We start from the raw sequence: 15,974 nt of genomic DNA, 5'->3' as shown, positions 1-15,974 counted from the left end.
TTTAATAAGACACTCCAGAGTGAGGAACAGGCATTAGGGGCCGGCTTATATACAGTGCTCCCAAGGGATGCAAGGATCTCTTGGGACTTCAGGGGATGAGCTCCCTGGTGGCAGAACATGGGAGTGCATGCTTTACAGATATATAATATCACTCCCCCCCCCCCCCAAAGTCAAAGTGAAAACTATTTACAAAGTGAGGTGGTCGGGAGCCTTTCTTTCCCTGGTGGACCGCCTCGGTACAAATGTCTATTCTGGTGTGTTGGCTGTGCCCTCGCTGGGCTGGCGTGTTGTGGGCCCTGCAGGGCTGCTCGGTGAGCCTGGCTTTGCAGGGCTGTTGGGCGTGATGGGTTCGATTTCCTGGTCCGGCGTGGTGTCGTTGATCCTTTGGGTGTGTGTTATGGGTTGTTCAGGGCAGTCTGTGAACCACAGCCTCGTTTGGTCCAGGTACTTTCTGCAAATTTGTCCATTGTCTAGTTTGACGACAAACACCATACTCCCTTCTTTAACTATCACCGTGCCCACGATCCACTTGGGACCATGTCCATAGATTAGCAGATACACAGGGTCATTCAGATCAATTTCCCGTGACACAGTGGCGCGTCCATCGTTAACATTTTGTTGCTGCCATCTGCTCTCTACCTGATCATGCAGGTTGGGGTGAACTAGCGAGAGTTTGGTTTTAAGTGTCCTTTTCATGAGTAGCTCAGCCGTGGGCACCCGTGAGCAAGTGGGGTCTCGTGCGGTAGCTCAGCAGTATTCGGTACAGGCGGTTTGGAGTGAGCCTTCTGTGACTCGCTTAAGGCTCTGTTTGATGGTTTGTACTGCCCGCTCTGCCCGCCCATTGGAGGCTGGTTTAAACGGGGCCGAGGTGACATGTTTGATCCGATTGCGGGTCATGAATTCTTTGAATTCGGCACTGGTGAAACATGGCCCATTGTCACTGGCCAGTATGTCAGGCAGGCCGTGGGTGGCAAACATGTCCCCAGGCTTTCAATGGTGGCGGTGGCGGTGCTTCCCGACATTATTTCACATTCAATCCACCACCACCAGGAACATTTTACCGAGAAACGGGCCCGCATAGTCGACATGGATCCTCGACCATGGTCTGGAGGGCCAGGACCACAAACTTAGTGGTACCTCTCTGGGCGCGTTGCTCAACTGAGCACACACGCTGTATTGCCGTACACAGGACTCTAAGTCAGAGTCGATACCGGGCCACCACACGTGGGATCTGGCTATCGCTTTCATCATTACTAAACCTGGGTGTGTGCTGTGGAGATCCGAGATGAACGTCTCCCTGCCCTTTTTTGGTAGCACTATGTGGTTATCCCACAACAGACAGTCTGCCTGAATGGATAGCTCGTCCTTTCACCACTGGAACGGCTTGATTAGCTCTTGCATTTCAACGGGGATGCTGGCCCAGCTCCCATGCAGTACACAGTTTTTTACTAGGGACAGCAGAGGATCTTGGCTGGTCCAAGTCCTAATCTGGCGGGCCATGACAGGTGATTTATCATTTTCAAACGCTTCCATGACCATCAACAAGTTTGCAGGCTGCGCCATTTCCACCCCCGTGGTGGGCAAGGTAGCCGACTGAGAGCATCCGCGCAGTTCTCGGTGCCTGGCCTGAGGCGGATGGTATAGTTATACGCTGATAGCGCGAGTGCCCACCTTTGTATGTGGGCTGAGGCATTAGTATTTATCCCTTTGTTTTCAGCGAATAGGGATATGAGGGGCTTGTGATCGGTTTCCAGCTCAAATTTGAGGCCAAACAGGTACTGATGCACTTTCTGTATCCCGAACACACACGCTAATGCCATTTTCTCAATCATGCTTGTAGGCCCTCTCGGCCTTAGACAAGCTCCTGGAAGCATAGGCGACAGGTTGCAACTTCCTCGCAATGTTAGTTTGTTGTAATACACACCCGACTCCGTACGACGACGCATCACATGCTAGCACAAGTCTTTTACACGGGTTATACAATACAAGCAGCTTGTTGGAGCATTAAATGTTTCTGGCTTTCTCAAAAGCAAATACTTGTTTTTTTCCCCATACCCAGTTCTCACCTTTACGCAATAACACATGTAGGGGCTCTAAGAGGGTGCTTAACCCTGGTAGGAAGTTACCAAAATAGTTGAGGAGTCCCAGGAACGACCGCAGCTCTGTGACTTTCTGTGGCCTGGGCGCGTTCCTGATAGCCTGTCTTGGCGTCTGTGGGTCGAATGCCGTGCGCCGCAATCTTTCTCCCCAAAATCTCCACTTCTGTTGCCATGAGGACGCATTTTGACCTCTTCAGCCGCAGCCCTACGCGATCCAGTCGCTGGAGGATCTCCTCCAGGTTTTGTAGGTGCTCGACAGTGTCCCGACCCGTGACCAATATGTCGTCCTGAAAAACCACCGTGCGTGGTACTGACTTGAGTAGGCTCTCCATGGTTCTCTGGAAGATCGCTGCAGCCGACCGAATTCCAAACGGGCATTTGTTGTAGATGAACAGTCCCTTATGTGTGTTGATGCAGGTAAGGAGGTAAGGCCCTTCGAAGACTGCTCCAGCTCCTGCGTCATGCAGGCCGAAGTCAGGTCGAGCTTGGTGAACGCCTTGCCACCTGCCAGCGTCGCAAATAGGTCGTCTGCCTTCGGTAGCGGGTATTGGTCCTGTAGCGAGAAACTATTAATAGTTACTTTATAATCGCCGCAAATCCTGACCATGCCATCACTTTTGAGTACTGGAACAATCGGGCTGGCCCACTCGCTGAATTCCACTGGGAGATGATGCCCTCACGTTGCAGCCTGTCCAGCTCGATTTCCACTCTCTCCCTCAACATGTGAGGTACCGCTCGCGCCTTGTGGTGAATGGGTCGTGCCTCTGGGACCAAGTGGATCCGCACCTTTGCCCTGAAAAAGTTTCCAATGCCTGGTTCAAAAAGGGAAGGAAATTTGTTCAGAACCTGGGTACATGAGGCCTCATCAACATGTGATAGCGCTCGGATGTCATCCCAGTTCCAGCGGATTTTGCCCAGCCAGCTCCTTCCAAGCAGTGTGAGGCCATCGTCCGGGACAATCCAGAGTGACAGTTCATGCACCGTAGGTGACCTTGACCATGGCGCTGCCCAGGACAGGGATGAGCTCTTTGGTGTACGTTCTCAGTTTCGTGTGGATGGGGCTCAGGGCTGGTCTGAGTGCCTTGTTGCACCACAGTCTCCCAAACATCTTTTTACTCATGATGGATTGGCGAGCGCCAGTGTCCAGTTCCATGGCTACGGGTAAGCCATTCAATTTTACATTTAGCATTATAGGTGGACATTTCATCGAAAATGTGTGCACCCCGTGTAATTCAGCATCTGCCTCCTCTCTCTGAGGCTCGAAATTGCTTTGATCCACCACGGACCGATCTTCCTCTGCCACGTGGTGGTTAGCAGGTTTTGCAGAGCTTGCAGCTCGCCTGCAAGCTCATTGGAGGTGTCCCATTGTTCCACAGCTCTTGCAAACATACCCTTTGAAGCGGCATGAATAGGCTGAATGGAAGCCTCCACAACGCCAACAAGGTGTGAATTGCCTTGCATTCATCCTTTGTTGCGGACTCTGTGTCATCTGGGTCACCTGAGGCCTGCTGGTAGTTGCAGACTTGTGGTTTCTGCCCTGTACCTTTCTGGTCGCAACTACAGTTCCAGTTAATTTATGAACATTGCTAGCACTTGTGTGCTGAGAGATTTGGTTGGTGTTATCACTGGTGGACCTTACTGAGAGTCGGTGTCTCTCCAGCCAAAAGTTTTCGTAGGATGGTCTCGTGGCCAATGCCCAGTACAAAAAAGTCTTTGAGCATTTGCTCCAGGTAACCATCAAACTCACATTGTCCTGCAAGTCGCCTTAGCTCGGCGCCGTAGCTCGCCACTTCCTGATCTTCAGATCGCTGGTACATATAGAACCAATACCTCGCCATCAGCACACTCTCCCTCAGGTTAAGATGCTCCCGAACCAGTGTACACAGCTCCTCCTACGACTTATCTGTGGGTTTCACCGGAGCCAGAAGATTCTTCATGAGGCTGTAGGTCGGTGCCCCGCAGACCGTGAGGAGGACCACTCTCCTTTTTGCAGCGCTTCCTTCTCCGTCCAGCTCAATGGCTACAAAGTACTGGTCTAGCCGTTCGACATAGGCTTCCCAGTCCTCAACCTCCGAGAACTTCTCCAGGATGCCCACAGTTTGTTGCATCATTGCGTTGGATTCGTATACTCGTCGCCAGTTATTGTGTTCCTAACACAGATGAAGACTGCACCCAGGGAGGTTAAAGTAACAGTGACCTCAGTCTTTATTAAGACACTCCAGAGTGAGGAACAGGCCTTAGGGGCCGGCTTATATACAGTGCTCCCAAGGGATGCTGGGACCACTTGGGACTTCAGGGGATGCGCTCCCTGGTGGCGGAACATGGGAGTGCATGCTTTACAGATACACAACAGGATCAACTGGGCCTTTATTCACTGGAGTTTAGAAGGGTGAGAGGGGATCTCATAGAAACGTATAAGATTCTGACGGGACTGGACAGGTTAGATGCGGGAAGAATGCTCCCGATTTGGGGAAGTCCTGAACCAGGGGACATAGTCTTAGGATAAGGGGTAGGCCATTTAGGACTAAGATGAGGAGAAACTTCTTCACTCAGAGAGTTGTTAACCTGTGGAATTCCCTGCCGCAGAGAGTTGTTGATGGCAGTTCATTGGATATATTGAAGAGGGAGTTAGATATGGCTCTTACGGCTAAAAAGATCAGGGGGTATGGAGAAAAAGCAGGAAAGGGTTACTGAGGGAATGATCAGCCATGATCTTATTGAATGGTGGTGCAGGCTTGAAGGGTCGAATGGCCTACTCCTGCACCTATTTTCTATGTTTCTATGACTTCCCCCCTGCTAACATAGCGAACAGGTCATCCGCCTTGGGCAGCGGGTACTGGTAATGTCAGGAGACGCGGTTACTCGTTACCTTGTATTCTCCACAGATTCTGACCATGCCATCACTTTTCAACACCGGAACAATTGGATTGGCCCACTCGTTGAACTTGACTGGCGATATGATTCCTTCACGTTGGAGTCTGTCCAGTTCAATCTCGACTTTTTCCCTCATCGTGTACGGAACAGCCCGAGCATTTTGATGGACGGGCCGTGCATTGGGGCCTAGCTGGATCTGTACCTTGGCGTCTGTGAAGTTGCCGATGCCTGGTTCGAATAGCGAGGGAAACTTGCTCAGCACTTGAGCACACGAGGCATCATCCACTGGAGATAGTGCTTTGATGTCGTTCCAATTCCATCTAATCTTTTCTAGCCAGCTTCTGCTGAACAGTGTTGGGCCATTGCCTGGAACAATCCACAATGATAGGTCATGCACAGCTCCATCATACGATACTTTCACTGCCGCACTTCCAATGACTGCTATGGTGTAGGCATGCAGCTTTGCATTAATCGGGCTCAGTTTGGGCCTTTCTGCCTTATTGCCCCACAGTTTCTTGAAAGCCTTCTGGCTCATTATTGACTGACTTGCACCTGTGTCCAACTCCATGGATACTGGAACTCCATTTAATTTGACTTTCAGCATTATTGGAGGGCTCTTGGTGGTGAAGGTATGTACCCCATATACTTCTTCCTCGGGTTGAGTTGCTTCTTCTGCGTGATCCGCGCCGGATCGATCATCCTCTGCCACGTGGTGTGTCGCAGCATGTTTGAACAGTCGCTGGAGGTGCCCCATTCTTGCACAGCCTTTGCACACATAGTGCTTGACTCAACATTGATTGGCCCGATGATTACCCCCGCAGCGCCAACATGGTGCTAATGGATTCACATTCACCCCCGATGGCGGACTCTGAGTCACGGCAGATGTATAGGCCCTGCCATATGCAGTTCGGCCTGCTAGCGATGTCATTTTATGCACATAGAAACATAGAAAATAGGTGCAGGAGTAGGCCATTCGGCCCTTCGAGCCTGCACCACCATTCAATAAGATCATGGCTGATCATTCCCTCAGTATCCCTTTCATGCTCTCTCTCCATACCCCTTGATCCCTTTAGCCGTAAGTGCCATATCTAACTCCCTCTTGAATATATCCAATGAACTGGCATCAACAACTCTCTGCGATAGGGAATTCCACAGGTTAATAACTATCTGGGTGAAGAAGTTTCTCCTCATCTCAGTCCTAAATGGCCTACCCCTTATCCTAAGTCTGTGTCCCCTGGTTCTGGAATTCCCCATCATTGGGAACATTCTTCCCGCATCTAACCTGTACAGTCCCGTCAGAATCTTGTAAGTTTCTATGAGATCCCCTCTCATCCTTCTAAACTCCAGTGAATACAGGCCCAGTTGATCCAGTCTCTTCTTATATGTCAGTCATACCATCCCGGGAATCAGTCTGGTGAACCTTCGCTGCACTCCCTCAATAGCAAGAACGTACTTCCTCAGATTAGGATACCAAAACTGAACACAATATTCTAGGTGAGGTCTCACCAAGGCCCTGTACAACTGCAGTAAGACCTCCCTGCTCCTATACTCAAATCCCCTTGCTATGAAGGCCAACATACCATTTGCCTTCTTCACCGCCTGCTGTACCTGCATGCCAACTTTCAATGACTGATGAACCAGGACACCCAGGTCTCGTTGCATCTCCCCCTTTCCTAATCTGCCGCCATTCAGATAATATTCTGCCTTCGTGTTTTTACCACCAAAGTGGATAACCTCACATTTATCCACATTATACTGCATCTACCATGCATTTGCCCACTCACCTAACCTGTCCAAGTCACCCTGCAGCCTTTTAGTGTCCTCCTCACAGCTCACATCGTCACCCAGCTTAGTGTCATCTGCAAACTTGGAGATATTACACTCAATTCGCTCATCTAAATCATTAATGTATATTGTGAAGAGCTGGGGTCCCAGCACTGACCCCTGCAGCACTCCATTAGTCACTGCCTGCCATTCTGAAAAGGACCCGTTTATCCCGACTCTCTGCTTCCTGTCTGCCAACCAGTTCTCTATCCACGTCAGTACATTACTCCCAATACCATGAGCTTTGATTTTGCACACCAATCTCTTGTGTGGGACCTTGTCAAAAGCCTTTTGCAAGTCCAAATACACCACATCCACTGGTTCTCCCTTGTCCAATCTATTAGTTACATCCTCAAAAAATTCCAGAAGATTTGTCAAGCATGATTTCCCTTTCAGAAATCCATGCTGACTTGGACCGCTTTCCAAATGCGCTGCTATTTCATCCTTAATACAGGCAACACTCGATTATCCGTACACGGATCTCACGGAGAGCCCGCTGCAACAGCACTTTTAAAAACTGTGATTCTGTCCCGTGTACAGCTGTACACGACCATTAAACCCACCCCACACACAGTCAGTCCTGCACTGACGTACAGCATTATCACTACACACAGAGGAAGTTGCTTTATTTTGTAATAAAGTTTAATGCTGTCCCGACCTTAAAGGAATCCTTGTAGAGCAATCAAATTAACTCGGACCTGGACAATCTGTCCGCTCATACTGCGACCCATCCTCATGTTATCAGATCGAAGGCATTGCTCTCAACCGCGCTCTTTTAGGGCACTGTCCAGACCAAGTTCAGAGGGGCAAAAGATTTATCCAACTCTTCCTCCCTTCCCTGCCTCTTTCCCTTTTCTGATTTTGGTGAATGTGCTCTTGTGCAGTCTGGAGTATCACTGAGGGTGCCGCCTCGGAGGTAAGTAAAGCCGAGTCTCATTCGACCTCCAGCGGTTGAAGCCTTTAGACTGGCCATTTTAAGAAAAAGTAGACACAGTATAACATGGGTCTCTTCACTTTGTATTAAAATGAATAGGTGGACAATCCTATCCTGGAGTGCACAGAAGCAGAAAAGCATCAAAGTCTAAGTTTGGGGCCCAAACATTCTCGGTAAGTACATGCACTCGCCCTAGCGGCAAAATCGTTTACCCGGAATAGCCCGATTCCCGAGGACCCCGGATAATCGAGAGTTGCCTGTAATTGATTCCAACATTTTCCCCCCTTCTGATGTCAGGCTAACTGGTCTATAATTACCGTTTTCTCTCTCCCTCCTTTTTTAAAACAGTGGTGTTACATTAGCTACCCTCCAGTCCATAGGAACTGATCCAGAGTTGATTTACTGTTGGAAAAAGATCACCAGTGCATCCACTATTTCTATGGCCACTTCCTTAAGTAGTCTGGGATGCAGACTATCAGGCCCCGGGGATTTATCGGCCTTCAATCCCAACAATTTACGTAACACCATTTCCTGCTTTATAAGGATATCTTTCAGTTCCTACTTCTCACTAGACCCACTGTCACCTAGTCTTTCCGGAAGGTTATTTATGTCTTTCTTCGTGAAAACAGAACCAAAGTATTTGTTTAACTGGTCCGCCATTTCTTTGTTCCCCATTATAAATTTACCTCAATCTGACTGCAAGGGACCTACTTTTGTTTTCACTAATCTTTTTCTCTTCACATATCTATAGAAGCTTTTGCAGTCAGTTTTTATGTTCCCAGCAAGCTTCCTCTCATACTCTATTTTCCCCCTCCTAATTAAACCCTTTGTCCTCCTCTGCTGTATTACAAAATTCTCCCAGTCCTCAGGTTTGCTGCTTTATTTGGCCAATTTATGCCTCTTCCTTGGATTTAACACTATCCTTAATTTCCCTTGTTAGCCACGATTGAGCCACCTTCCCCGTTTTATTTTTACTCCAGACAGGAATGCAAGCAGCAAGCACACACCACCTTACCTTCAACCTTGGCTGACGAGACTACAACTCCCAGAATGCCAAACCCGCCGAGGCGACTGCGCACACGCACCCCCGCCCGCCCGCCAGCCAGCCCCTCGCCGCGCTGCGTCACAATGCACTCGCGGGCTGCACCAATCGGCGCGCGGCTTTCTTTTCCCTCCGCGCCTTGGCGGCCAATCGGGAGGCTGGTGTGAGGCCGCCGGTGGACGCTTTCTGGAAGCGTCTGCGGTGAGCGCCGGCGCATGCGCGGGACAGCGGTCTCCAAGGGCACGGGAGTGAGGTGGGCGCGCGCCGGGCGGGGGAGAGAGGGAGACAAGGGAACAGGGGAAGGGTGTCGGTGCCACTCGGCGCGGAGGGAGGGCTACGATTCAGGGGACGGGGGGAGCTGATGGCAGCGGAGGAGTAGGTGGAGGTGCTGCTTCCCCAGACCGAAGGCCGAGCGGCGGGCTGTCTTGCTCTATCGGTGCGGCCGGCCGGCGGAAAGAGGAGCTTCCTAACACCGGGGGAGAAGCGAGGCAGCGGCTGCTGGAGCGCAGTGCGGGCGCTGCGGCTGTGGGGGGCGCTGCGGGGAGGGGGGCGGGGCTAAAGGGCGATTGTTGTAACTGGGGGCGGGGCTAAAGGTTGATTGTTGTAACGGGGCGGGGCTAAAGGTCGATTGTTGTAACTGGGGGCGGGGCTAAAGGTCGATTATTGTAACGGGGCGGGGCTAAAGGTCGATTATTGTAACTGGGGGCGGGGCTAAAGGTCGATTGTTGTAACTGGGGGTGGGGCTAGGGTTAGGACTGTTGTAGCGGGGACTAGGGTTAGGACTGTTGTAGCGGGGGCTAGGGTTAGGACTGTTGTAGCGGGGGTGGGGCTAGGGTTAGGACTGTTGTAGCGGGGTGGGGCTAAATTTGGGACTGTTGTATCGGGGGCGGGGCTAGAGTGAGGACTGTTGTAGCGGGGGGCGAGGCTCGGGTTAGGACTGTTGGGGCGGGGCTAGGGTTAGGATTGTTGGGGCGGGGCTAGGGTTAGGACTGTTGTAGTGGGGGGTGGGGCTAGGGTTAGGACTGTTGTAGTGGGGGGTGGGGCTAGGGTTAGGACTGTTGGGGCGGGGCTAGGGTTAGGACTGTTGGGGCGGGGCTAGGGTTAGGACTGTTGGGGCGGGGCTCGGGATAGGACTGTTGTAGCGGGGGGCGGGGCTAGGGTTAGGACTGTTGTAGCGAAGGGCGGTGCTAGGGAGAGGACTGTTGTAGCGGGGGGTGGGGCTAGGGTTAGGACTGTTGTAGCGGGGGGCGGGGCTAGGGAGAGGACTGTTGTAGCGGGGGCGGGACTACGGTTCGGGCAGCTGGTGCATTGACGGTGTTTTTGCTGAGTTAAAGCTGGGTGTCGTCAGAATAAGAGGTGAAGAGCTTTTGCTTTTCGAGGGTGTCTTGTAATCATTTATTGAGAGGTCGGCTGCCTGTTTGAAGAGGAACTGGTAGTTTTTTTTAGGGAGGGACTTACAATAACGGGATTTTGTGCACCACAGTGGCGGCGGGACGCGTACGTGTATGGCAGGTGCAGTGAGATGCAGGCAGAGTGCAGTCAGGGGCCTGGCAGCGTTTGGACTTGGTCACCGGGGTCTCTGCTGTGGGACTCTGTCCAGGATCAGAGGCAATGATGGCGGCGCCTATTCCTACTACCCGACCAGGAGGCGGTGTCCCTTGCCTCGTTGCCGTCGACAGGTAAGCGAGCGGAATCGCGAAGGTCATAACTTCATGTCACGCTGGAATATGATAAATGTCCGTGGTGGCTCAGTGGGTTGCCACTCTCGCCTCTTGAGTCAGAAGGTCGTGGGTTCAGTCTTGAGTGCAAATTCTAAGCTGAGGCTCCCAGTGCAGTGCTGGGGACTGCTTTACTGTCAGAGGTGCAGTCTTTTGGATGACCCGTTGAACCGAGGCCCCGTCTTTCCTCTCGGATGGACGGAAAAGATCTCGGTGCTATTTCGAAGAAGCGCATGGGGAGTTCTACCAGGTGTCCTGGCCAATAATCATCCTCATTTAAAAAAAAAAAATGATCTTGTCATTTATTTCATTGTTTGTTTTTTGTGGAAGCTAGCTGAGTGCAAATTGGTTGCCACTTTTCCTACATTACAACAGTGGCTACGCTTCAAAGAGTACTTAATTAATTGTGAAAGAATTTGTGTCTTGAGGTCAGGAAAAGCGCTGCAGAACTGCGACTCCTTTTCTTCTATTGTGTATATATTGGGACCTTTAATAGCACTAATCTGGAAATGTTGAATAGCTTGTGTCCTTTTCTCATACTTTTCATTAGAATACCATGACTCAGTTGTGCCAGGGACGACTTTGAATTGAGAAACCTAGGTGAGCGGCCAAGGCCACGAATGCAGAGCACCAGCGAGGGTGAAACGGTTAGGGGAAAATGATATGGTTTAGAGGCTCGGTAACAGCAAGCTGTTGCGAATGGGAAGATTGCAGGGGGTAGGGAAGGCTGAGAGGGGTAAGGGGTTCCACAGTTTTGAGACTGCGGCAAAGAACGGGTCACAATACAAGAAGTTTCAGCAGGTCCTCATTTTAAGGACTTGTATTTCTCCTCGGGTAGGGAGATGTTGTGAGGTGTGCCACACGTTGACAGGACAGCTCAGCGGGCAGTGATGGTTGCAGAGGTTGAATTTTCTTCAAATAGCAAGCTCTTGATTTTGGAGGTGCTACTGGGCCAAGGGCTCAGACCCAAGATGAGGGAGGCCTAATTCAAGGCTGCAGTGTTCTGGGCCTCCCTGGTGCCCGACCAGTACCAGTGCTCTCGGAAGTGAAGTCGGCCGAAGCTTGATCAGCTGGCCTCGTGTCACCAGTGCAGTTGTGGTTTGGTGTGGATTGAATCTATCCTCTTCAAATATATGTTGCCACGTACTGCCAACTTTAATAATTTGGAGCAAGACACCGGGGAGCTGGAAGGAATCAGGAGGTTTGGGAGGGCCTTTGAACTTTACATAAAATTTCCAGCTCAGAAACAGGCCATTTGGTCCAACTGGTCCACGCCGGTGTTTCTGCTCCTCATGAGCCTCTTCTCCCCTCCCCCCTCGCCTTCATCTCGCCCAATCAGCATCCTTCTATTCCTTTCACCCTTGTGCTTATCTAGCTTCCCCTTAAAACAGCCTCTGTGCTAAATGTAGTGCGTCTAATGTCAGACGAAAACGACAAGCTGGCTGGTTATTCCTTTACTTTTTTAAACAAACAGTTAAAGGCCCACCAACGCTCTCACATTAGACAGGAGATTCCTGCCTCAGAATCACAGTCTTGCACGTACACGGGCTCTCCAGCAAGAGGAAAGAAAGACGTGCATTTCACGACCTCGGGACGACCCAAAGTGCTTTACTGTTGTAATGCAATGTAGGAAATGCGGCAGCCATTTTGCGCACAGTAAGGTCCCACAAACAGCAATGTGATCGTGACCAGATAATTTGTTTTTGTTATGTTGATTGAGGGGTAAATATTGGCCCAGAACACCGGGGAGAACTCCCCTGCTCTTCGTCGAAGTTGTGCCATGGAATCTTTTACGTCCACCTGAGAGAGCAGACAAGGCCTCGGTTTAATGTCTCATCCGAAAGACGGCACCTCCGACAGTGCAGCGCTCCTCCGAAGTGTCTGTCTCGATTTATGTGCTCAAGTCTCTGGAGTGGGACTTAAACCCACGACCTTCTGTCTCAGAGGCGAGAGTGCTACCCACTGAGCCACGGCTGACACTGAGATAGAAAGGGTACCGTTGTTTCTGGCGTGAGGACGTGCCTTGGGTATAGCCACACGCACCAGTGATTTGTTCAATCTTATGTCCACACCTCTTAACATAACACATTGGCGTAGTCGTGGACTTTGTTGCTTTGTAATAAGGAAGCAACAGTAATTTGAATGAGAACATAAGAACGTCATCTGGCCCCTCGAGCCTGCTCAGCCACTCAATAAGATCATGGCTGATCTGATCTTGGCCTCAACTCCACTTCCCTGCCCACTCCCCATAAACCCTTGACTCCCTTATCGTTCAAAAATCTGTCTATCTCCACCTTGAAATATATTCAATGACCCAGCCTCCACAGCTCTCTGGGGCAGAGAATTCCACAGATTTACGATCCTCAGAGAAGGAATTCCTTTAAATGGGTGACCCCTTATTCTGAAACTATGCTCTCTAGTTCTAGATTCCCCCACGAGGGGAAACATCCTCTCTGCACCTACCCTGTCCAGTTTCCTCAGAATCTTCTACATTGCAATAAGATCACCTCTCAGGTGAGAACCTTAGCCTTTTTTGAAACCCCCTCCTGCCCATTGGGATTGAAGCCAGCTTGTAGCAGCCCTACTGCAGCCATGGTTGAGATCAGCTCATCGAGCGCAAGAATCAAACGGGCAACCTCGCTGGCCTGTATGTCAAACGGAACACGCAGTTTAAACCGAGCTCACCCGATTTTCTGGAAACGCTCGGCAGGTCTGGCAGCATCTGCGGAGAGAGAATCCGCGTTCACGTTTTAGGGCGGCGACCTTCCAACAGAACCCTGTGTTTTTTTTTATTTTCAAGTTTTTATTAACAAAAGTACAGTGTGTAGATCTTGCTATTCCCGGAATGCAGAAAGCGATACAAAGTAGACAAAGAAAGGCCACTTGGAGACGATAATGAGTGGGTTAGTGCCCATGGAACTTGCCTCAGCATGATTCAGCACTTTGAGAAGGAGGAAGCAACATTGCAATACACAACGGGCACTTAATTAAAACTAAAGAAATATACTCCATGATGCTGGAAATCTGAAATCAAAACACAAAATGCTGGAAATACTCAGCAGGCCAGGCAGCACCTGTGGAGAGAGAAACATGGTTAACATTTCAGGTCGTTGACCCTTCGTCAGAACGGATAAAGTTAGAGATTGTATCAGTTTTTAAACAAGGGAAGGGGGGAGGGGAAAAAAGAACAAAAGGGAAGGTCTGTGATAGGGTGGGAGGTAGGAGTGATTAAATGACAAAAGGGTGCATCATAAGAACATAAGAAATAGGAACAGGAGTAGCCCATACAGCCCCTCGAGCCTGCTCCGCTATTTAATAAGATCATGGCTGATCTGATCATGGGCTAAGCTCCACTTCCCTGCCCGTTCCCCATAACCCCTTATCCCCTTATCGTTTAAGCAACTGTCTATTTCTGTCTTAAATTTATTCAATGTCCCAGTTTCCACAGCCCTGAGGCAGCGAATTGCACAGATTTATAACCCACTGAGAAGAAATTTCTCCTTATCTCTGTTTTAAATAGGCGGCCCCTTATTCTAAGATCATGCCCTCTAGTTCTAGTCTCTCCCATCAATGGAAACATCCTCTCTGCATCCACCTTGTCAATCCCCCTCATAATCTTATACGTTTTGATAAAATCACCTCTCATTCTTCTGAATTCCAATGAGTAGAGGCCCAACCTAGTTAAACTATCCTCATAAGTCAACCCCATCATCTCCAGAATCAACCTAGTGAACCTTTGCTGAACTGCCTCCAAAGCAAGTACATCCTTTTGCAAATATGGAAACCAAAACTGTATGCAGTATTCCAGGTGTGGCCTCACCAATACCCTGTATAACTGCAGCAAGACTTCCCTGCTTTTATACTCCATCCCCTTTGCAATAAAAGCCAAGATCTCATTGGCCTTCCTGATCACTTGCTGTACCTGTACACTATCCTTTTGTGTTTCATGCACAAGTACCCCCAGATCCCGCTGTACTGCGGCACTTTACAATCTTTCTCCATTTAAATAATAACTTGCTCTTTGATTTTTTTTCTGCCAAAGTGCATGACCTCACACTTTCCAACATTATACTCCATCTACCAAATTTTTGCCCACTCACTTAGCCTGTCTATGTCCTTTTGCAGATTTTTTTGTGTCCTCCTCACACATTGCTTTTCCTCCCATCTTCGTATCGTCAGCAAACTTGACTACGTTACACTTGGCCCCTTCCTCCAAGTCGTTAATATAGATTGTAAATAGTTGGGGTCCCAGCACTGATCCCTGCGACACCCCACTAGTTATTGGTTGCCAACCAGAGATGAAAAGGGGTGGTATTGGGACAAGTGAAGAAATAAAAGATGGTTCCAGGGGAGGTGTAAATGGCAACAGCAGAACCAGTACCTGCTATCCCCAAAAATGGGAGCGGTGGGTATGATCTGAAATGGTTGAACTCGGTGTTGAGGCCAGAAGGTTGTAAAGGGCCGAATTGAGAAGATGAGGTGCTGTTCCTCCAGCTGTTGTTGAGCTTCATTGGAACAGTGTCGGAAGCCGAGGTCAGAGTGGGACACAGAATTAAAATGGCAGCTGGCCGGAAGCTCAGGGTCATGCTTGCAGACTGAACGGAGGTGTTCAGCAAAGCGATTATCCAATCTGTGTTTGGTCTCCAATGTAGAGGAGACCGCACCATGAGCAGGGAATATGGTATACTAAATTGGAAGAAGTACTTTTCACAATATTTATAAATGACTTGGATGATGGTATAGAAAGTCATATATCCAAATTTGCCGATGAGACAAAGAAAGACGGCAGTGTAGATGAACGCATAAAATTACAAAGGGATATCGACAGGTTAAGTAAATGGGCAAATGGATTTCAATGTAGGCAAATGTGAGGTCATCCACTTTGGACCTGAAAAGGATAGAACAGGGTACTTTCTAAATGGTGAAAGGCTAAAAACAGTGGAGGTCCAAAGAGACTTGGAGATTCAGGTACATAGATCATTAAAATATCGTGAACAGGTACAGAAAATAATCAAAAAGGCTAATGGGATGTTGGTCTTTATATCTAGAGGACTAATCTCATAGGCAGTCCCTCGGAATCGAGGAAGACTTGCTTCCTCTCTCAACATGAGTTCTTAGGAGACTGTACAGTCCAATACGAGAACCACCGTTTCTGTCACAGATAGGGCAGATAGTCGTTGAGGGAAGGGTGGGTGGGACGGGTTTGCCGCACGCTATTTCCGCTGCCTGTGCTTGATTTCTGCATTCTCTCGGTGACGAGACTAGAATACAAGGGGTAGAGGTTACTCAGCAGCTATACAAAACCCTGGTTAGACCATACCTGGAGTACTGTGAGCAGTTCTGGGCACAACACCTTAGCAAGGATATATTGGCCTTCGAGACAGAATGATGCCTGGACTTCAAGGGTTAAGTTAGAAGGAGAAATTACACATTAGGGTTGTATTCACTAGAATTTAGAAGGTTATGGGGTGATCTGATCGAAG

The 15,974-nt window shown here is 49.6% G+C and overlaps 1 protein-coding gene across 1 annotated transcript in view; it reads left to right on the top strand.

Annotated features, from left to right (window-relative positions):
• The first annotated feature begins 9,002 nt into the window (after positions 1 to 9,002).
• The window catches only part of c19h6orf136 (chromosome 19 C6orf136 homolog), a 64,517-nt gene continuing 57,545 nt past the window's right edge, over positions 9,003 to 15,974 (top strand). Inside the window, exons 1-2 of the mRNA XM_070861342.1 lie at positions 9,003 to 9,026; positions 10,257 to 10,452. Of these exons, the coding sequence (XP_070717443.1) occupies positions 10,279 to 10,452 (174 nt within the window). The 5' untranslated portion in view covers positions 9,003 to 9,026; positions 10,257 to 10,278. The remainder of the gene's footprint in view (positions 9,027 to 10,256; positions 10,453 to 15,974) is intronic.

Source organism: Pristiophorus japonicus, chromosome 19 (assembly GCF_044704955.1).
Source record: "Pristiophorus japonicus isolate sPriJap1 chromosome 19, sPriJap1.hap1, whole genome shotgun sequence".
NCBI classification, from domain to species: Eukaryota; Metazoa; Chordata; class Chondrichthyes; family Pristiophoridae; genus Pristiophorus; species Pristiophorus japonicus.
The sequence above is the reverse complement of the archived record's forward strand: the minus strand, read 5'-3'. Positions and strand labels throughout refer to the sequence as shown.